This window comes from Zea mays, chromosome 5 (genome assembly GCF_902167145.1).
Source record: "Zea mays cultivar B73 chromosome 5, Zm-B73-REFERENCE-NAM-5.0, whole genome shotgun sequence".
Classification (NCBI taxonomy): domain Eukaryota; kingdom Viridiplantae; phylum Streptophyta; class Magnoliopsida; order Poales; family Poaceae; genus Zea; species Zea mays.
The window spans coordinates 5,717,104-5,740,368 of NC_050100.1; the positions used below are offsets into that span (position 1 = coordinate 5,717,104).

At 43.9% G+C, this 23,265-nt stretch overlaps 1 protein-coding gene and 1 non-coding gene across 3 annotated transcripts; both read left to right on the forward strand.

Annotated features, from left to right (window-relative positions):
* Window positions 1-14,864: 14,864 nt before the first annotated feature.
* On the forward strand, window positions 14,865-23,170 carry LOC100282522 (NADH-ubiquinone oxidoreductase 23 kDa subunit). 2 transcript variants are annotated; one of them, XM_008645452.3, is made up of 9 exons: window positions 14,865-15,133; window positions 15,286-15,367; window positions 16,013-16,066; window positions 16,207-16,298; window positions 16,383-16,496; window positions 17,403-17,470; window positions 17,630-17,741; window positions 17,823-17,948; window positions 22,908-23,170. In XM_008645452.3, the coding sequence occupies exons 1-8, from the start codon at window positions 15,080-15,082 to the stop codon at window positions 17,916-17,918; spliced, it is 672 nt and encodes a 223-aa protein (XP_008643674.1). In that variant the 5' UTR covers window positions 14,865-15,079; the 3' UTR covers window positions 17,919-17,948; window positions 22,908-23,170.
* TRNAT-AGU (transfer RNA threonine (anticodon AGU)) lies at window positions 18,972-19,045 on the forward strand. Its single transcript has one exon. It is a non-coding gene; the product is annotated as a tRNA-Thr (tRNA).
* Window positions 23,171-23,265: the final 95 nt, after the last annotated feature.

Below are 23,265 nucleotides of genomic sequence, written 5' to 3' on the forward strand. Positions count from 1 at the left end.
TCACGGCTTGTGGGTAAAGTGCACAACCTCTGCAGAGTGTTATGAAACTGATATATCAGCCATGCTCACGGTTATGAGCGGCCAAGGGAGCTCCAGTGATTAGTGATACTTGATCAGAGATACTTTGGTACAGGTGGATATGAGATTGATGGTTTTGATCATGGTTATGGTGCTGGTAAGTGGTACTCTTTCCGTTTGGAAAGGAGTACGTTTGGGTTAATAACTTGGGTTAATGCTAAAACTTGGCTTTCTACTAGTAAGTAATAATCTGACCAACTAAAAGCAACTGCTTGACTTATCCCCACATAAAGCTAGTCCACTACAGCCAAACAGGATACTTGCTGAGTATGTTGATGTGTACTCACCCTTGCTCTACACACCAAACCCCCCCTAGGTTGTCAGCATTGCAACCACTGCTCAGGCGAAGATGAAGCTGTGGAAGGAGACTTCCAGGAGTTCCAAGACTACGACGAGTTCTAGGTGTGGGTTAGCGGCAACCCCCAGTCGGCTGCCTGTGAAGGCCGCGTTATCTACGTTTCTTTTCCGCACTTTGATTTATTGTAAGAGCTATATGGACGTCTCTGACGTATGATGTAATCGACTATTTCCCTTATTAATACTATTTTGAGCACTGTGTGATGATGTCCATATTAGTAACTGCTGTGTACGTGAATAACTGATCCTGGCACGTACATGGTTCGCATTCGGTTTGCCTTCTAAAACCGGGTGTGACACAAATGGTAAGTTAGGTCGCATGACAGGTAGAAGTACTACAACGTGAAAACAATCCCGGAGATAAGAACTCGAAGCGACGGCTAAAACGACGGAACAAAAGGTGAAGGTCTATGGAGTCCGAGTGTCAAGGAGATGTGGACACTCGCGATTTAGTTAGGTCTTTTATTCTCTTTTAGCCGTACTATAAAGAGGGGTTGTCGATGAGTAGTTTGACCAAGAGAGTTCTAGTGTAGTGTTGGTGCACAATCACACTCATATACAGTGCTAGGTGTCACTCTAGAACTCACACACAAGTTAGAACGAAAACCGATTTGAAAATCAGCTAAAACAAGACTTAGTGTTTCTGGCTTAGGGGCACCGGACTGTCCGGTGTGCACCGGACTGTCCGGTGCACCCTCTGCCAGGTGGGGCCAGGCTGGTCCACGGTAGAGTGTTTTCCCTTCGCAGAAACCCGAGAGCGCAGCTTTCAGAGTTGAATTTTAGTGGTGCACCGGACACCGCACCGGACTGTCTGGTGTGCACCGGACAGTGGACTGTTCACTGTCCGGTGCGCCATGAGTCCAACGGCTCTCTGTCAGAACTAGCCGTTGGAAGTGACCGTTGGCGCACCGGTGGCGCACCGGACTGTCCGGTGCGCCATCGCGCAGTAAATTGCCTGTAACGGCTAGTTGGTGGGTGAGGGCTATTTATACCCCCTCCACCCACCATATTCAATGTCTTGCACTCCACATTTATTCCAGCACATTGGTAGAGCATTGCAAGCACCAAAAGCCTAGTGAGGAGATTAGAGAATCATAATCCACGCTTGTTCCTCATTAACGCTAGTGAGAGCCACCTAGAGCACACACCACTTGCATTAGGCTTCTCTTGGTCAAGCGAAAGTCTACGGCTTGTTACTCTTGGTGATCAGCATCACCTAGACGGCTTGGTGGCGTTGGGAGCTCGGTGATCACCGTGAAGATCTTGTTGGTGACCCGACTCAAGTTTGTAAGCGGTCTCGAGGGATCCACCGCGCCGGAGTGGCAAAGGATCATCTCGTAGTGAGCACTTGGTTCTTGCGAGGACCAAGGGGGAGCGATACCCTTGCGCGGGTGCTCCAACGAGGACTAGTGGAGAGTGCCGACTCTTCGATACCTCGGGAAAAATTGGAGGAGTCTTCTAAACTTTGCTTTACATTCCACACTTAATTCAAGCACTTTACATTGTGTATTTGTTTAGCAAGTATTTGAAGTATTATCTTAGCTTTGTTACATTTCTAGTATTATATTCTTAGTGCTAGTTGTTGGGGTGAAGTTGGGCTCTTGTTTAGCTCTTGCTTAGGTTTTAATTAGTGTTGATTTTTAGAAAAGCCCAATTTACCCCCCCTCTTGGGCATCGTGATCCTTTCAAGGTTGATTTTTGAATTCGGTCGAACACAGAGGTATTAAGCCGAGTCAGATAAGAATTTATTTGAGGACAACATACTGAGAATTCCGCGTGAGAGTACGGATCCGAATAAAGTAGTCGAACATAGATCAAGGTTCGAGGAATTAGATATATCAGCCCGGGCCAGAGAGGGAATCACGGCTTGTGGGTAAAGTGCACAACCTCTGCAGAGTGTTATGAAACTGATATATCAGCCGTGCTCACGGTTATGAGCGGCCAAGGGAGCTCCAGTGATTAGTGATACTTGATCAGAGATACTTTGGTACAGGTGGATATGAGATTGATGGTTTTGATCATGGTTATGGTGCTGGTAAGTGGTACTCTTTCCGTTTGGAAAGGAGTACGTTTGGGTTAATAACTTGGGTTAATGCTAAAACTTGGCTTTCTACTAGTAAGTAATAATCTGACCAACTAAAAGCAACTGCTTGACTTATCCCCACATAAAGCTAGTCCACTACAGCCAAACAGGATACTTGCTGAGTATGTTGATGTGTACTCACCCTTGCTCTACACACCAAACCCCCCCCAGGTTGTCAGCATTGCAACCACTGCTCAGGCGAAGATGAAGCTGTGGAAGGAGACTTCCAGGAGTTCCAAGACTACGACGAGTTCTAGGTGTGGGTTAGCGGCAACCCCCAGTCGGCTGCCTGTGAAGGCCGCGTTATCTACGTTTCTTTTCCGCACTTTGATTTATTGTAAGAGCTATATGGACGTCTCTGACGTATGATGTAATCGACTATTTCCCTTATTAATACTATTTTGAGCACTGTGTGATGATGTCCATATTATGTAACTGCTGTGTACGTGAATAACAGATCCTGGCACGTACATGGTTCGCATTCGGTTTGCCTTCTAAAACCGGGTGTGACATAAGTGGTATCAAAGCCGTGCTGACTGTAGGACCGCTAACCTAGAGTAGAATGGTCGTTCTAAGGACTATAGACCTCTGTCTCTGCCTTGACTTTGATATCCCTTCAAAAGTTGGTCATACCGACCAAACCTATGTTCTACTATATACTATACCTTGCTGAAAATCATGTTTTATTCTAATCCTTCATTTACTTATGATTCATTATTTGTTGGTCATATTAATTCTGTTCTCACCCTTTTGCTTGCGATGTCTTTTGTAGATGGCTCGACTTAGACACACTGCACGAAAGTCAGTCATCCCCTTCTTACCCTCCCGCCTTGCTGAGCGTCCGCTTCGCCGTCCCGTGGCCGGACAGTCCAGCCACTTGGAGAGACTACACCACCGCCTGCGTGAGGAGCAGGAGCGTCGACGACAGGAGCAGCAGAGCTCTTCCTTCTCGCTCCACCAGGAGATAGAGTCTGTGAGGAGCTGCTCCCCTGTGCTTCCTCTGGAGCCGCCCCCTGCACCACCACTGGGCGCCCCAGCTTCTGGAGTAGCTGCTGGAGGAGACCCAGACGACGGAAATGGCGACGACAGCTCGAGCCACGACACCGACTTCTCTGCTAACCCTGAGCCGGAAGGATGGGTTGCTCGACCCATCACTCGCGACGCTGCTCGCGGGTGCCACTTCCACGATGCGCTCGACACCCTGCTACGTCGGGCATTTGACCGGCATACTTGGTTCGTCGAGTATCGCTGTGTGGTCTACCAGCATAGTCGCGGGGTCTACCCGGACCGCTGGGAGGCGACTTGCTTGGTGCGCTGCCCGGAGAACAGTCTCCAGGGTGCGGAGGCCTGCTCAGAGCACTATTCTATCTCTGAACGGGGCTCAGCTGAGGCAGCCATGCAAGATGCTGCACGGCGTGCGCTTTCGCACTACTGCTCGGTTTTCGGTGGGGCAGCTGACGGTCTTGACCTGAAGTATTACCCCCGCCGTCCATCTGGCAGCACAGGAGGCGTGATTGTCTCACCGGTCGGTGAGGGCAATCCTAGGTTGAGCAGCACAGTCAACCTAGCCGCCGTGCTAAACACGGAGCTGGACCATGCATTAGATGAGCTGAGTAGGGCTCGTGCTGAGATCGCCCTGCTGCGGGCTGAGCGCGCGGAACGTCGTCACTTGGATGGTGGTTCCCCCGCTCCCGTCGGGACTCAGCACCCGTACCGCTCACCTCAGCGTGGACACCAGTCTTATGGCAATCCCGCCTGCAAGACCAAGATAACTCTAGAGCCATAGATCGTTAGAGTTGGATCTTGTAATTAATACGAAATATATATATACGTAGAAGCTTCAGTCTTAGCGTTAGTCTCAGTCTTAGTTAGTCTTAGTTAGACAGGGTAGTTTGCTATATCCTGTGCATCTATGTTTGTCATGATGAACTATGTTTGGTTTGGATCTTTGTAATGACTGTCACCAGAGTGTGGGTATCCCCTGCATTTTGGTTTACATATTATGTTAATGGAGTTAGTTATATAGTTGGGAAACCCCTTTTATTCCACTCTCCTTTCTATCTGAGAAGTTGTGTGGTCTGTGTTGGAGATCAGTGAAGATGCTCATCTGTTCAGTGCTGTTGAAGAATTCTATTCTCTTTTCTTATGCTGCAAGATCTGCCAGATCAGTTCTGATGTGTGGTTGCATTCTGCAGATGTCAGAGAACAGGCGCAGAGGAGGAAGGCGTGCTCAGCAGGAGCGAGCCGCTCAACAGGAGGAGGTGCCTCAGCAGCAGCACCTGCCGCCCCCGCCCCCGATGTCCATCGAGCAGATGTTTCTGATGCAGACTCAGGCAGTTCAAGCCATCGGTCAGACTCTGGCCGCCATTCAGCAGCAGCAGCAACAACAGCAGCAAGCACCACCTCAGCCTCAGATGCCTCAGATGCCCAGAGACAAGCGTGCTGAATTCATGAGAGGTCATCCACCAACGTTCGCTCATTCTTCTGACCCTATGGATGCTGAAGATTGGCTGCGCACTGTGGAGCGGGAGTTGCATACCGCTCAGTGCGATGACAGGGAGAAAGTTCTGTATGGTCCCCGTCTGTTGAGAGGAGCAGCCCAGTCATGGTGGGAGTCTTACCTCGCCACCCATGCCCACCCTGACGCCATCACCTGGGAAGAGTTCAGAGGTAGCTTTCGTCAGTACCATGTGCCTGCAGGTCTGATGACAGTGAAGAAGGAGGAGTTCCTGGCCCTTAAGCAAGGGTCATCATCTGTCAGTGAGTATCGAGACAGGTTTCTGCAATTGTCTCGCTATGCTCCTGAAGATGTCAACACCGACGCCAAGCGACAGTACCGTTTCTTGAGAGGCTTGGTTGACCCTCTACAGTATCAACTGATGAATCACACCTTCCCGACATTCCAGCACCTAATTGACAGAGCAATCATGACGGAGAGAAAGCGTAAGGAGATGGAAGATCGTAAGCGCAAGATCAGTGGACCCCAGCCTGGAAGCAGCAACCGCCCTCGTTTCTCAGGCAATCAACCTCAGCAGTTCAGGCAGAACCAGCGTCCACCTCAGCAGCATCAGCAGTTTCAAAGGCAGTACCCTCAGAATCAGTATCAGAACCGTCAGAGCAACCAGTCAGGAGGTCAGTTTCCGAGGCAGAATCAGCAGGCACCTCGCCTTCCTGCCCCAGCAAATCAGCAGAACAGTCAGGCAGCACCAGCTCAGGTTGGAAACAGAGCATGTTTCCACTGTGGAGAGCAAGGCCACTGGGTGATGCAATGTCCGAAGAAGGCAGCCCAGCAGCAGTCAGGCCCCAATGCCCCAGCAAAGCAGAATGTGCCTCAGCCTGGAGCAGGCAATCGCTCTCAGCCGCGCTATAATCATGGAAGACTGAACCACTTGGAGGCTGAAGCAGTTCAGGAGACCCTCGGCATGATAGTAGGTATGTTCCCAGTCGACTCCCATATTGCAGAAGTGTTATTTGATACTGGAGCAACGCATTCTTTCATTACTGCATCATGGGTAGAAGCACATAACCTTCCAATAACTACCATGTCAACCCCCATTCAAATTGACTCAGCTGGTGGTAGAATTCGAGCCGATAGCATTTGTTTGAATATAAGTGTGAAAATAAGGGGGATAGCGTTTCCCGCCAACCTTATAGTAATGGGTACTCAGGGAATAGATGTCATCCTAGGGATGAATTGGCTAGATAAGTATCAGGCAGTTATCAGTTGTGATAAAAGGACAATCAAGTTGGTGTCCCCACTAGGAGAGGAAGTGGTGACCGAGTTAGTCCCGCCTGAGCCAAAGAAAGGAAGTTGTTATCAGCTAGCTGTCGATAGCAGTGAAGCAGACCCAATTGAGAGTATCAAGGTTGTGTCTGAATTCCCGGATGTGTTTCCAAAGGATTTACCGGGTATGCCACCAGAGCGGAAAGTTGAGTTTGCCATAGAGCTTCTTCCTGGAACCGCCCCTATCTTTAAGAGAGCTTACAGAATATCTGGACCAGAGTTGGATGAACTTAAGAAGCAAATTGATGAGCTGTCAGAGAAAGGTTACATTCGGCCAAGCACCTCGCCTTGGGCCGCCCCTGTCCTATTTGTGGAAAAGAAAGATGGCACCAAAAGGATGTGCATCGATTATCGAGCTTTGAATGAGGTCACGATCAAGAACAAGTATCCCTTGCCCAGAATAGAAGATCTGTTCGACCAGTTGAGAGGAGCCAGTGTGTTTTCCAAGATTGATCTGAGGTCAGGTTATCATCAGCTCAGGATCCGACCTTCGGACATTCCGAAGACGGCATTCATTTCCAAGTATGGGTTGTACGAGTTCACAGTGATGTCTTTTGGTTTGACCAATGCGCCAGCATTCTTTATGAACTTGATGAATAGTGTATTCATGGATTACCTTGATAAGTTTGTGGTGGTATTCATTGATGACATTCTGGTTTATTCTCAAAGCGAAGAAGAGCACGCAGATCATTTGAGGATGGTGTTGCAGAGATTGCGAGAGCACCAGTTGTATGCAAAGTTGAGCAAGTGTGAGTTCTGGATCAGTGAAGTCCTGTTCTTGGGTCACATAATCAACAAAGAAGGATTGTCTGTGGATCCGAAGAAAGTGGCAGACATTTTGAACTGGAAAGCGCCAACAGATGCTAGAGGAATCAAGAGCTTCATTGGAATGGCCGGATATTATCGGCGATTCATTGAAGGGTTTTCGAAGATTGCGAAACCAATGACAGCGTTGCTAGGCAACAAGGTTGAGTTCAAGTGGACCCAGAAATGCCAAGAGGCCTTTGAAGCGCTGAAAGAGAAGTTGACAACAGCGCCTGTCCTAGTCTTGCCTGATGTGCACAAGCCCTTCTCGGTGTATTGCGATGCTTGTTACACAGGTTTGGGATGTGTGTTGATGCAAGAGGGAAGAGTTGTGGCTTACTCGTCCCGACAGCTGAAGGTTCATGAGAAGAATTACCCGATCCATGATCTAGAGTTGGCAGCAGTGGTTCACGCACTGAAGACATGGAGGCACTATCTGTATGGGCAGAAATGCGATGTTTACACAGACCACAAGAGTCTGAAGTACATATTCACTCAGTCAGAGTTGAACATGAGGCAACGAAGATGGTTAGAGTTGATCAAAGACTATGAGTTGGAGATCCATTACCATCCAGGCAAAGCAAACGTAGTGGCAGATGCTTTGAGCAGAAAGAGTCAAGTCAATCTGATGGTTGCCCGTCCGATGCCTTATGAGTTGGCCAAGGAGTTTGACAGGTTGAGTCTCGGATTTCTGAACAATTCGCGAGGAGTCACAGTTGAGTTGGAACCTACCTTGGAGCGCGAAATCAAAGAAGCGCAGAAGAATGATGAGAAAATCAGTGAGATCCGGCGACTGATTCAGGAAGGCAAAGGCAAAGATTTTCGAGAAGATGCAGAAGGCGTGATATGGTTCAAAGACCGCTTGTGTGTTCCCAATGTCCAGCCTATTCGGGAGTTGATTCTTAAGGAAGCTCATGAGACAGCTTATTCGATTCACCCTGGCAGTGAGAAGATGTATCAGGATCTGAAGAAGAAATTCTGGTGGTATGGAATGAAGAGGGAAATCGCAGAGCATGTGGCTATGTGCGATAGTTGCCGAAGAATTAAGGCAGAACACCAGAGACCAGCTGGATTGTTGCACCCGTTGCAGATCCCTCAGTGGAAATGGGATGAAATTGGTATGGATTTCATAGTCGGACTGCCTCGCACTCGAGCCGGCTACGATTCTATTTGGGTAGTGGTGGACCGTTTGACCAAGTCAGCCCACTTCATATCTGTCAAGACCAACTACAACAGTGCAGTATTGGTAGAGTTGTATATGTCTCGGATCGTTTGTCTTCATGGTGTGCCAAAGAAGATAGTGTCAGACAGAGGAACGCAGTTCACCTCTCATTTCTGGCAGCAGTTGCATGAAGCTTTGGGCACGCATCTGAATTTCAGTTCAGCTTATCATCCGCAGACAGATGGCCAGACTGAAAGGACCAACCAAATTCTTGAAGATATGTTGAGAGCCTGTGCGTTGCAAGATCAGTCCGGATGGGACAAGAGATTGCCTTATGCAGAGTTTTCCTATAATAACAGTTACCAGGCCAGTTTGAAGATGTCACCATTTCAGGCGCTCTATGGAAGGAGTTGTAGAACTCCGTTGCAATGGGATCAGCCTGGAGAAAAGCAAGTGTTTGGGCCAGACATTTTGCTTGAAGCCGAAGAGAACATCAAGATGGTCCGAGAGAATCTAAAGGTAGCGCAATCGAGGCAGCGAAGCTATGCAGACACAAGAAGAAGAGAGCTGAGTTTTGAAGTCGGAGACTTTGTCTATCTGAAAGTGTCACCGATCAGAGGAGTCAGAAGATTTGGAGTGAAAGGCAAGCTAGCACCCCGCTACATTGGTCCGTATCAGATTCTTGCAAGACGAGGAGAAGTGGCCTATCAGCTCAGTTTGCCAGAGAATTTGTCTGCTGTGCATAATGTCTTTCATGTGTCTCAGTTGAAGAAGTGCTTGCGTGTGCCAGAAGAGCAGTTGCCAGTGGAAGGTCTGGAGGTCCAGGAGGACTTGACCTATGTTGAGAAGCCAGCTCAGATCCTTGAGATTGCAGATAGAGTCACCCGAAGGAAGACCATCAGAATGTGCAAAGTCAGATGGAATCACCACTCTGAGGAAGAAGCAACCTGGGAGCGTGAAGATGATCTAGTGGCCAAGTACCCAGAGCTCTTTGCTAGCCAGCCCTGAATCTCGAGGGCGAGATTCTTTTAAGGGGGATAGGTTTGTAACGCCCCGAATTTTTGCAGTTGAATTTTTTCTTTTCTTTACTCATCAAAATTCGGGCGTTACCTTTTCTTTTTCTTTTTCCCCTCGCTAAACCTTGACCTTTTCCAAAGTTCTAGCGGGATTCGGTTTGGATTTCCCGTGTAAGAAAAACCCTAAATACTTTATGTTGTTTGATGCACCATGCCGAACCTTGCATTTCTTTTGATTGCTTTGAAAGTGCAAATGCATTCATGTAGAAAGATCGGATTTCGAAAATGAGGAGAAGATCTTTTCTTTCTTTTTCTCTCTCTTTCTCTCTCCTCTTTTTCTCTCTCTCCCGCGCCGTGGGCCGACCCCGGCCGGCCCAGCCGCCCCTGGCGCCCCCCCTTTGGGCCCAATTGGCCCATGCCGCCCCCTCCCTTTATTTTCCCCAAAACCCCCCCAATCCCTCTCCCTCTCCCTCATTTTCCCTCTCTCTCTCCTAGCGCCGCCCCTACCCGCCCCTGCCCTAAGCCGCCGCCGCCCCCTGCTCGGCCGCCGCCCCCTGCCGGCCGCCCCTCGCCGTCGCTCTCCAACGCCGGTGAGCCCCCCCTCCTCCCTCTCTCCTCCCTCCCCCATCCCCCCCCTCCCCTTTCCCCTCGCCGCTCGCCGCCATGGCCGGCTCGGCCCGCCCCCCGGCCGCGCCCTGGCCGGCTCGGCCAGCCCCGGCCGTGCCCCCCAGCCGGCGCGCCCCCTGGCCGCCCAGCCGTCCGCCCGCCCGGCCCCTTGGCCGCGCCCCCGGCCGTGCCCCCAGCCAGCGCGCCCTCGGCCGCCCGCCTGGCCGCCCTGGCCGCGCGCTCGCCTGGCCGCCGGTTCAACCGGGCCGGCTCAGCCGCCCCGCCGCCCAGCTCGCCGCCCGCGCCCGCGCCCGGTTCAACCGCCCCTAGGGCCGGTTCAACCGCCCCCTCTGTTTTTTTTATTTTTTTTATTTTATTTTATTTACTTTCTGTGATCAGAGTTATTGTATTTTAGGTAGGCTAATCATTGTTAATGTTATTGAAATAGGGAGTTTAATTTAAAATTCCGTTATGCTAATTGATTCATGTAGTTAATTGTTTATCTCGTGCAATGTTGATCAACTTAAAGTGATTAGGTTTCCATTAGTGTATATGTAACAGAATTCTTTTGTTAAGAACCAATTGTAATTGATCGTTAGTGCATAAGATTTAACCCCCTGCGAGACCCTTTCCCGTTTCTTTCTAACCATAACAAATGCGATATCGAATGTCATACTTGATGCATACTTACTTTATTTGTTCCCTTGTATGGTGTACTGTTCTTTTGTATTAAATGTGGATGGATGTATGTATGTTTGCAATCGCATAGAGAACGATTCGGTCGAAGAGCCCGAGGAACCCGCAGGAGAAGCCCCTGAGCAGCAGTCGTTTGGTGGAGGCAAGTGTCCCTTGACCTATCTCTGTCCTATTCATTATTTAATTCACCTCCCGCTTACACATTTATACCTAAGGATTGACTAGCTTTTGTTATCCATGTCCTTGTTTACCTATCTGGGTTGGATTATTACTGTTTAGCTTTATGCTATTGCTCAACTATAATCAATGAACATGATGAGATTATCTATGATACGCTGTTTTCCCTTATCTTATGATGATGTATGCTTGTGGTTATCAAGGGGGCTCGAGCGGTTTCTCGAGTGCCTCTCCGTAAGGACCTGTTCTATGGATGACCGCCCGGGAAAACAGTGCAACCATGAGGGTGGAATGGGGTGCCCTTAGCTGAATAATTAGAGGATCCGGGGTGTAGTTCACTTAGCCGTCGTGCCGTCAATGGGGCTCGGTGTATGCGGCTCGCTCTGCCAAGTTTGGGTTCGCCCCTTGGGGAGGAGTGCGGTGCATTTAGGAAACCTAACGGGTGGCTACAGCCCCGGGGAATCTTTGTAAAGGCTTCGTAGTGAATCCCTGGCCATTCACCTCGGGAGTGAATAAGGGTCTTGCAAGCCCGGGCCAGAGAGGGAATCACGGCTTGTGGGTAAAGTGCACAACCTCTGCAGAGTGTTATGAAACTGATATATCAGCCATGCTCACGGTTATGAGCGGCCAAGGGAGCTCCAGTGATTAGTGATACTTGATCAGAGATACTTTGGTACAGGTGGATATGAGATTGATGGTTTTGATCATGGTTATGGTGCTGGTAAGTGGTACTCTTTCCGTTTGGAAAGGAGTACGTTTGGGTTAATAACTTGGGTTAATGCTAAAACTTGGCTTTCTACTAGTAAGTAATAATCTGACCAACTAAAAGCAACTGCTTGACTTATCCCCACATAAAGCTAGTCCACTACAGCCAAACAGGATACTTGCTGAGTATGTTGATGTGTACTCACCCTTGCTCTACACACCAAACCCCCCCTAGGTTGTCAGCATTGCAACCACTGCTCAGGCGAAGATGAAGCTGTGGAAGGAGACTTCCAGGAGTTCCAAGACTACGACGAGTTCTAGGTGTGGGTTAGCGGCAACCCCCAGTCGGCTGCCTGTGAAGGCCGCGTTATCTACGTTTCTTTTCCGCACTTTGATTTATTGTAAGAGCTATATGGACGTCTCTGACGTATGATGTAATCGACTATTTCCCTTATTAATACTATTTTGAGCACTGTGTGATGATGTCCATATTAGTAACTGCTGTGTACGTGAATAACTGATCCTGGCACGTACATGGTTCGCATTCGGTTTGCCTTCTAAAACCGGGTGTGACACAAATGGTAAGTTAGGTCGCATGACAGGTAGAAGTACTACAACGTGAAAACAATCCCGGAGATAAGAACTCGAAGCGACGGCTAAAACGACGGAACAAAAGGTGAAGGTCTATGGAGTCCGAGTGTCAAGGAGATGTGGACACTCGCGATTTAGTTAGGTCTTTTATTCTCTTTTAGCCGTACTATAAAGAGGGGTTGTCGATGAGTAGTTTGACCAAGAGAGTTCTAGTGTAGTGTTGGTGCACAATCACACTCATATACAGTGCTAGGTGTCACTCTAGAACTCACACACAAGTTAGAACGAAAACCGATTTGAAAATCAGCTAAAACAAGACTTAGTGTTTCTGGCTTAGGGGCACCGGACTGTCCGGTGTGCACCGGACTGTCCGGTGCACCCTCTGCCAGGTGGGGCCAGGCTGGTCCACGGTAGAGTGTTTTCCCTTCGCAGAAACCCGAGAGCGCAGCTTTCAGAGTTGAATTTTAGTGGTGCACCGGACACCGCACCGGACTGTCTGGTGTGCACCGGACAGTGGACTGTTCACTGTCCGGTGCGCCATGAGTCCAACGGCTCTCTGTCAGAACTAGCCGTTGGAAGTGACCGTTGGCGCACCGGTGGCGCACCGGACTGTCCGGTGCGCCATCGCGCAGTAAATTGCCTGTAACGGCTAGTTGGTGGGTGAGGGCTATTTATACCCCCTCCACCCACCATATTCAATGTCTTGCACTCCACATTTATTCCAGCACATTGGTAGAGCATTGCAAGCACCAAAAGCCTAGTGAGGAGATTAGAGAATCATAATCCACGCTTGTTCCTCATTAACGCTAGTGAGAGCCACCTAGAGCACACACCACTTGCATTAGGCTTCTCTTGGTCAAGCGAAAGTCTACGGCTTGTTACTCTTGGTGATCAGCATCACCTAGACGGCTTGGTGGCGTTGGGAGCTCGGTGATCACCGTGAAGATCTTGTTGGTGACCCGACTCAAGTTTGTAAGCGGTCTCGAGGGATCCACCGCGCCGGAGTGGCAAAGGATCATCTCGTAGTGAGCACTTGGTTCTTGCGAGGACCAAGGGGGAGCGATACCCTTGCGCGGGTGCTCCAACGAGGACTAGTGGAGAGTGCCGACTCTTCGATACCTCGGGAAAAATTGGAGGAGTCTTCTAAACTTTGCTTTACATTCCACACTTAATTCAAGCACTTTACATTGTGTATTTGTTTAGCAAGTATTTGAAGTATTATCTTAGCTTTGTTACATTTCTAGTATTATATTCTTAGTGCTAGTTGTTGGGGTGAAGTTGGGCTCTTGTTTAGCTCTTGCTTAGGTTTTAATTAGTGTTGATTTTTAGAAAAGCCCAATTTACCCCCCCTCTTGGGCATCGTGATCCTTTCAAGGTTGATTTTTGAATTCGGTCGAACACAGAGGTATTAAGCCGAGTCAGATAAGAATTTATTTGAGGACAACATACTGAGAATTCCGCGTGAGAGTACGGATCCGAATAAAGTAGTCGAACATAGATCAAGGTTCGAGGAATTAGATTCGGACTCAGATCAATTAACAGCCTTCGAGAGTTTGATTTAATGAGCTTCAGATGAGATTTATAATTCGAAAATGATTTTCGAGTTCGCATTCGTTCCGAGAAATAAAAGTTTTAACAGGCTCCAAAATTGACTGTTTCTCGCGATCGAATAATTCCGACTTCAGTGAGCTTCCATGAATAATCCTGATAAGCAGAGATAGACACGATCGAGAAATAGGAAATTTTCACTGAGCATTCGCGTTAGGGACAAATTTCCCGACATAGCACGAAACTGACACCTGGGTGTCACACTTTAAAGGCAATAACTTTTTTTAAGATCACCTTAAGTGACAAATATATAATATAAGTTTTTTTCTATTTTTTAAAACAATGTCAGTTGCATAGTCACATCTGTCATGTAACTCAAGTTGTACGTGTATTTGAGTGAATGTTAACATTGAAGTCTTGCGTTCCAATCTAAAGAAAACTGAAAGTTGCATAAATTATAAGATGGATTTTATATTTATCAAGTTAAATAGACATTACGCGTAAAACAATATCATTAATAGATAATTTATTTACTAAAATTAAATTTTGCATAATTTAATATGGTTATTTTTTAGTTATATGGTCTTCTGACTTTTAGATGTATACTTTTTTTCTATACATTATACAATATATCTAGTTTCAATAATAGATAGTTTTAATAATAGTTAGAGTTCTACGATCATTAAGTAAATTGTTGCGATATATATATTGTTAGAGAAATATCACAAAACGTTATATGATAAAATAAGTTTTAGAGATAAAATTTGTTTTAAAAGCATAATTTCAACTGATACTAGCCTTAAGTAAAATCCATGTCGGATCAAAATTCTCGCTGCGATGTATGTAGTCCCTTCCCTTAAAGATATTTTAAACGGACTAACTTATAATTCATTTCACTATTTTACTCAAGGTCTGACCGGCGTGTATTATTAAAAAATCATAACTATTGTTAATTTTTGCTGTGATATTTTTATCATTAATATACTTTAAATGTGGCTTTCAATTTTGTTTTTCTTAAAAAATGAATAAGATGAGCCGCTCAAACTTAACAAAAAAAGTCAAACGAATTATAATTTAGGACGGAGTGAGTATTTTTTATTCTAAACTCTACTCTATAAACAAAATAGGACCCTTTTGGGGAAAAAATAAAAAATGTCATAAATTCTACATTTCTTGTGAATTTTTATATCATTTTTTGTGAAATTGCTGCATAGTCTATTGTATAAAATGTTATGAAACTGTGTTTGGGCCGCCTTTATCCGCTTGGGCCCCTGTCGCGCTATGGGACACAAGCCAGCCCACCGTCAACCCGCATCTGCAGCACGTCTCCTCCTTTTCCTCGTCCACCCGGCCATCTCCGCATCCACTACCGCAGGCCGCAGCCCAGCACCGGCCGCTCTACGCCGGCACGTCCTCGTTTCTGTCCGAGGTCATCGCCTCCGCAACTTCGTGGCCGGTGAGGTCGCACCACCATGGCGTCGCTCCTAGCCCGGCAGGCAGCGCAGGCGCTCCGCGCGAGGCAAACGGTACGAAATCCCTAGCCTTATATTTTCGTGCCCGGCGCTTCTAGAGTCCAGATCCCTCTATTTGCTCGCGGATTCTTAGATCGAGCCTTGCCCTCCATGGGTGCTGGCGTTGCGATGCGCGTGTGACTTTGTGGTGCTGGTGTTTGTTCCAGGCGCAGCTCGGGCCGGCCGCGTCGGCGATGCAAGGGCACCTCCGTACCTACATGAACGCGGGGATTCCCAAGCGGTTCAAAGGTCACTGCTCTCCCCTTTCTATTGGGCCGTTTTCCAGTATCGGTACACAAAAATAATGCGCTGGTTAACTACATGTTACGAGTAGTGTGCAACAGCAGTGAATTGAGGGATGTATGAAACCTTTTGGTCTTGGGTTATTGATTGATTGTATGTCTTTGTTTCAATCAACATGACGCGATCAAATAGGACAGACTGCTGAACTTGAAAATTGAAATCAGAAACTGATGAGGATAATTCAATGCGGTTCTGTATGAGTTTGCAATTAGTTATCTGTTGATGGATTTTGGTACCTTCGGCAGTGCAAAAGAGCAGTATATGAAACTTTTCAGGATGAGTTTTGGGTTACCAGTTAAATTTGAGTTTCAAGTTTCAGCCAACATTTAATTCTCAACATGAAGCTGTGCCTTGCCGTCTTGGTTTATTTTTAGGATGGCCTGTTGAACTTCACATTTGAAGTTGATGAGTGATTAGGCATACTACCATATGAGCTTTATTTATTCACACTTCGATTTTCATGTCCTCCTATGTGTTTGCATACTTAATTTAAATTTGCTCAGTGTTACTGTTCTCTGATTGTTTAATCCCTTAATTTAAATGTGCTCAGTGTTACTGTTCTCTGAGTTTTGAATCCTATTTAATCACCAGAGGATGAGGAGAAAGAACAGCTTGCAAAAGATCTCGCAAAAGATTGGAATGCTGGTGAGTTTCTGATAATGTCTTTCTGTGCATTGGACAAGAGTATGGTTGTTGCCAATTTTGTTTATTGCTGCCCCCCCCCCCCCCCCCCCCCCCCAAGCAAACACGTGCACGCACATCTCATTGTGATTTTCGTGTTTCAGTGTTTGAAAGGAGCATCAATACATTGTTTTTGACTGAAATGGTCCGTGGCTTGATGCTAACTCTCAAGTACTTCTTTGATAGAAATGTCACAGTAAGTGATGAATTTGTCATGTGACAGTAATCTGTACTGTAGTTGCACGTTTTCATTGACTGCTTTTATCTCACCGCGTTGCAGATTAACTATCCGTTTGAGAAGGGTCCTCTGAGCCCCCGCTTCCGTGGTGAGCACGCTCTCAGACGTTATGAATCTGGGGAAGAGCGCTGCATTGCTTGTAAACTATGCGAAGCTGTAAGTTGTACTGAAGTTTAAAGTTTTCTTACTTCAGATGATGAAGATCAAATACAGCCAGGAACCTGTTGTTTTGCTGTCTTTCCCGAATGCTAGTTGTCAAATCAAATCCCAAAAATACCAGTTACCTACTGGTATCTTTGCTGTCGGGGTCTGAGATTTTTAGCTAAACCAGACGCAAAACCCCAAATATGTCCTTTTGAGTTCATACAAGTTACTATAATTTTAGTATTTTGAGTATCATGTCTTGAAAAGAAATTTGAAACGTAAGTCATTTGCAAGCAAATCATTTCTGTCGTATTGCTGCTCAATGTTTTAGGTGTTCCTTATTATCTTCTGGCTGTATATGGAGTATGTTCGTATAAGGTGTCATGAAAGTTTTGGCGTGGGCATTATGCATTCAATCATCATTGTACATTCAACTATAAATACCAGTGGTTCTTGATGTTGAGATCAAAATTATAGGTTCCTTGTCTCTACTGACTCGATACTAGATATACCAAACACTTTGGTAAAATGTACTCCATCCGTTCACAAATATATGACGCGGTTGACTTTTTTCAAAAGTTTAATCACTTGTCTTATTAAAAAAATCGTGTGTTATCGTTTATTTTGTTGTGATTTATTTTATCACTTAAGGTCGTTTGAGTGTGACTTAAAATTTTACATTTTCGAATAAATATTTTAAATAAGACGAGTGATTAAACTTTTTTAAAAAGATAAATTGTGTCATATATTTATGAACAGAAGGAGTAATATATTAATTGAATATGCTTGCTTCAACACGAGGTACTTCTGACTAATTTAGTATAGTGAAATGTTTTTTTTGTTATACTAGGATTGTTGATGGTTCTTGTAGTAATTAAGGTGGCTGTTATTGATACATAATTCTGACTATTCGAGCAGATATGCCCAGCGCAGGCAATTACAATTGAGGCTGAAGAACGTGAAGATGGCAGTCGCCGAACCACAAGGTAATCAAAATGAAGTTTTTCCTCTTTCTTTTTTGGACTTGTGGCTGATATCGGGTTTCAACTCGAGTCTACCTCAACTTGATTGGGACAAAGTCTTTGTTGTTGTTCTTATGCAATTAAACTTCATTCTGAACTTGTGTTGCTTTTTTCTCATCACAGATATGATATTGACATGACCAAATGCATTTACTGTGGGTTCTGTCAAGAGGCTTGCCCAGTCGATGCTATTGTTGAGGGGCCTAACTTTGAGTTTGCCACTGAGACACACGAGGTAAACCACTTCATTCCACTGCAGGTTTTATCTCAAGTTTTTTCATGTCTTGCTGCTAAGTTTTGGCATGCAACGATGCAGGAACTACTGTACGACAAGGAGAAATTGCTTGAGAATGGTGATCGCTGGGAGACTGAGATTGCTGAGAACTTGAGATCTGAGAGCCTCTATCGCTGAATCTGTCTTCCATTATGGTTGATAAACTGGGTTCTTCCATTTTCCATATTTTGCTCAACTAGCTGATGAATAAGCAAACGATGTATCATAACTTAGGTACGATGTTTTTGTACCTTGGCACCATCTGTGTGTTTTGTTCATTGCCTTGCTAAAGGTGGCACCAGATGTTCTTTGATGGGAAAATTCCTTTTGTAGCACTGAGCTGTTTTCAGTCACCTTATTTTGTATACAATGAAACAGAACGCTGTGTTCATGGCACAGTGATTTGGTGAATGTTCACATGCTTGTTTCCGACTCCGTTTTAAAACAAAACAAGGTTTGAACTGATTAGCTTGTTGTAAATGTCGTTTATTTTGAAAATTGAAACAAACGGGGCTGGTACCAAAATTTTGAACTTGGGACATTGTAGGATACAGTTGGGGTGGGCTGGTCTATAGTATATATACGTGTCTGCCTATCTATGTCCTTGCACATGAAGCGTTGAGAAACTTTTGGTAAAACTGAGAGGAGGTGGTGTCTTGGAAAACATATACGGAGTATATTATTTTTTGTAGATTTGAGGGTCTTAGAGTGTGTTTGGTTGGAGAGTTAACTTGAATAGAGTAGCTTTATTCTAGTTTTTGAGAATAGAGCAGCTTCATTCTAGTTTTTGATAATAGAGACATTCTATTCTGTATTTGGCTAACAGAACATAGTCGCTCTATTTTTTGTTTAGTTAAAGAGTAGAATATAGTGGAGTCACTCTGTTCTTTGTTTTGTTGGAGAGTCATATGAGTATAGAGGGGAGGAGAGCGAGGAGAGTGCTTGCATCCGGTCATTTTTTGTGGAGCGGGAGCATTTCAAATATTTATGATAAATTTCTAAATAGAGACTTCAGGAGCCGCTCCGCTCTTATTTTGTTCAAAACCAAACACCAAATAATATAAATAGAGCCACTGCATTCTTCTCCACTCTTCAACCAACGCATCTTAAGTGTCTCCTTATATATATTTAAAGGAAAATATCGGACAAGTGTTCAGTTTATGTTGATGACTATTTCAAATAAAAACAAAAGCTTTCGTAGCTCAGTTGGTTAGAGCACCCGTTTAGTAAGCGGGAGGTCTTGAGTTCAACTCTCAACGAAAGCTTTTTTTTTTCATGTTGTTTTTACTGTTCAGCTGACCTTTGATTTTTTTTCTTTTTTTTGATAGTTTTTTTTTTCTCTTTTTTTGGTAGTTCACCTGAAGTTTGGGAAGTTTTTCTAAAGTTTTCAGCTCTATCGGCTCTCGTTTTTAGAGACCAGCGATGTCTCGTGGTCCGAACGGCTGCAACAATGACAACAATAAATCAATACTGTTCAGCAACCGCAGCCTGCGGCAACAGCCAAGGAAAGAAAAGCAACTTATCAAATAGCAACAAAGACCGAACCTTTTGCAAAATCTTTTAGTATGTGTTTGGTTTTGGAACGAAGTGGGTTGAGTCAGAGCCAACCATTTTTCTGGGTTGGATCGGACCCGTTCCTTATTTGCTTTCAGTAACAAGTTGAACATAGTTTGTTGTTTGATTACAGGGTTAAAATGGGTTGGAGTATGCACCATCTCTTGTTTGTTTCGTGATGAGCGATAAATGAGAGATGAACTCAATATGATCACCTTCTTGATCATATTACTATAATGAGAATGATAAAGATGGCAAAATTCAAAATAAATAAAACCGACACTATTTTAATATTTGAGAAATCCATAAGCACAAGATATACATAAATTAAAGCCATTATTGACCAAGTCATAAATTTTTAGCGATGAGGTCTCACTATTACATTCCAGTCATCATTAAAGAAACATCCCAACAACATCAAGATGCATTTTATTTGTAACATTTGCCATGACTAGCAGACTTATCTAGACGATGATGATCACTGACCTTTAATTGTTCGACGACAGGCTCGTGGGTTGTGCTTACCCTAGCATCAGAGGGTAGGCTAGCGGGGGACTGCTGGTGGGAGGTGCAGCAAGCCAGTGGGAGAGTCTGACGGCACTGACGGAGGCCAACACGCTGGAGGGCAGGCCAGTGGGGGACTCACGATGTGAGGTAGGCGTGGTATTAACGTCGGAGGGGGGCCCTCGTCCTAGCAGGCTAGTAGTGGCGACACGCCCTTATGCTCGTGTCGAGTGGATAAGACATGAATGACGGGATGGTGGAGAGTAAGTGGGTCGAAATGTTTCGTTTGTTTTTGAGGAATCACCAAAACTCACAATTTCAAGAAGTATTTCGATCCTGAACCAACCTAATACACGAGCCTTTTAAATCAAGCGCGTGTTGTTATGGATTGAACCTGTTCCAACCCGCATTGACCCGCTAACCAAATACACGGTTACTGCTTGGTTCTGACTTCTCATTGATTGACGGGATTGCAATTTAGCCATCGATTAGTTCTAAACCCATATTTGGTTAGCCTAGAAACTTTGGCGTGCCACGTGCGTCAGCTACAGCCAGAAGTCAACTGCCGATTTAGCCACTCAAATTGGTCGCCCCATTTTGGTTGGTTGAATGTCTGTTTTTGCTTGGACTAAATGATTAAAGTACTGTTTAGTTCGTAGCTAATTGTACCACAATCCGAATTGAATAACTAACTTTAAGCAAAAAAGTTACACAAAGTATGACAAATTAGTCAGGGAACCAAACATGCTCTAAATCTCCCATGTAACTCACCTAGTAACTTATCTGTTCTAATTTATAATTCGTTTAACTTTTTTACATTAAGGTTTAGCCAGCTCGTTTCATTAATAAAGTTCATAACTTTTTTACATTATTTATTTGGTTTGAATGTTTCATTTTTTCTGCAATTTTTTTGAATAAGACTTACCAGTCTTAGAGTAAAAAAGTCAAATTATAATTTGGAACGGATGCATTAGAAACTAAAGTTACTACTGCTTACAATGACCGTAAACCATATTTGAGACCGCCGCCTCCGGGGAAGGAAATGTGCTAGTCGGGCAAGGCGTCGAGCCTTCGACGACCCGAATTTGGTTTTTGATGCATCGATTTTACTAGATGTCTAGATATATAGTGAAATATATGTAAAAAAGTTAAAATTACTTGTAATTCAAAACGGAGGAGTACAACATATATATTCAATAGCAGGAATAATAATGATATTTGTAAGTATATATTATACTATAATAAAGTAATGTTATTTTAAAATGTTTTATTGCGCTTAAATAATTTTCTACTAATGGAAGCCATTTTCGCACGAATATATGACAATTTCACAAACCAAGAAGGCATAACGACATTTTTTATAAAATAAAAACAATTTAATCCTTATGAAATTTCTGAAGAAAATATTGAATATTTTGTGTTAAACATAGAACAGTAATGCTCGTGTGTAAGTGTACCTATCCATTTAGTGGGTTATAATTAAATAACAATGTAATTAAAAAACTAACAAGTGTGCTAAGTGTTGGACTTATAAGTTGGTGTATTAATGGTTAAATTATAAAGGCAAACATGATGGTGTTTTTTATTATGTTGAAGTAAAAAGCATATCTAGTTCAGACAGAAGACAATAACACAAACAATCCTAGGAAAAGACATCTAAAACTTTATAGCTGGTAATCTTTTGATTTCAATGATTTGTGAGTCTAACTATGCAATATAAGTTATCAGATTCAGTATGATTAACATTGTCAGCTGAAGATGAAGTCAATATCAAACATACAATAATTTACAAGATACACAACTTTAAAGCTAATAACTTTTTTTAAGATCACCTTAAGTGTCAAATATATAATATAAGTTTTTCTATTTTTGAAAACAACGTCAGTTGCATAGTCACATCTGTCATGTAACTCAAGTTGTACGTGGATTTGAGTGAATGTTAATAGTGAAGTCTTGCGTTCCAATCCTAAGAAAACTGAAAGTTGCATAAATTATAAGATGGATTTTATATTTATCAAGTTAAATAGGCATTACGAGTAAAACAATATAATTAATAGATAGTTTATTTATTAAAATTAAATTTTGCATAATATGGTTATTTTTTAATTATATGGTCTTCTGACTTTTAGATGTATAATTTTTTCTATACATTATACAATATATCTAAATATAAGTTAAAAGTTATGCAAAGCCGCAGTAACCTACAATTTAGGTCAAGGGAGTATATAAGAAATCATATTTAACTCCCTTCATTAACTATAATGCAACATTAGTATTTTACTTAGTCCATACACTAATTAATTATCATACAAACCTAGTGAGTCGAGAGTGTTTTAGGCTAGTTTCAATAATAGATAGTTTTATTAATAATTAGAGTTTTACGATCATTAAGTAAATTGCTGTGATATATATTATTAAATAAATATCACAAAAGTTATATCATAAAATAAGTTTTAGAGATAAATTTTGTTTTTAAAACATAAATTCCACTCATACTAGCCTTAAGTAAAATCTATGTGGGATCGAAATTCTCGCTCGATGTATGTAGTCCCTTCTCTTAAAGATATTTTAAACGGACTCTTTCAACCTACTCACTCTGCCCCAATTTATAATTCGTTTCACATTTTTACTCAAGGTTTGACCGACGTGTCTTATTAAAAAAAATTATAACTATTGTTAATTTTTGTTGTGGTATTTTTAGCATTAATATATTTAAATATGGCTTTCAATTTTATTTATATGACTAGCTTGCAGATAGGAAGGGGTGGAAGTGTGCAATTCACGTGCCAGAACCCTGATTGATAGTTTCGCTTTTCCTCCTTAATCGTTTGACCTTTTCTTGTGTCCATTTTAGATCTTGCTGGTCCTTGTGGGTTTTATCTCGTTTATGTGTTTCCCCGTTTCGTTGTTTTCGGTTCTCCTTTGCCTTTGTTTCCCTTTTCTGTTCTTTGGGGGTTGAGCTCTGAGGTTTTCATACGGGGTTTCATCTCTAGCCTACCCCAACGTGCTTGGGACAAAAAGGCTTTGTTGTTGTTGTTGTTGTTGTTGACTAGCTTGTTGATAAACTGGGTTCTTCCATTTTCCATATTTTGCTCAACTAGCTGATGAATAAGCAAACGATGTATCATAACTTAGGTACGATGTTTTTGTACCTTGGCACCATCTGTGTGTTTTGTTCATTGCCTTGCTAAAGGTGGCACCAGATGTTCTTTGATGGGAAAATCCCTTCTGTAGCACTGAGCTGTTTTCAGTCACACCTTATTTTGTATACAATGAAACAGAACGCTGTGCTCATGGCACAGTGATTTGGTGAATGTTCACATGCTTGTTTCCGACTCCGTTTTAAAACAAACAACGTTTAAACTGATTAGCTTGTTGTAAATGTCGTTTATTTTGAAACAAACGGGGCTGGTACCAAAATTTTGAA

Excerpts from the sequence above, each read along its gene's own strand:
- LOC100282522 (XM_008645452.3), top strand. The coding sequence starts at position 15,080 with ATGGCGTCGCTCCTAGCCCGGCAGGCAGCGCAGGCGCTCCGCGCGAGG. Across the intron at positions 16,067-16,206 it reads CGCAAAAGATTGGAATGCTG|TGTTTGAAAGGAGCATCAAT; the intron begins GTGAGTTTCTGA and ends TTCGTGTTTCAG. Across the intron at positions 17,742-17,822 it reads TTGCCACTGAGACACACGAG|GAACTACTGTACGACAAGGA; the intron begins GTAAACCACTTC and ends GCAACGATGCAG.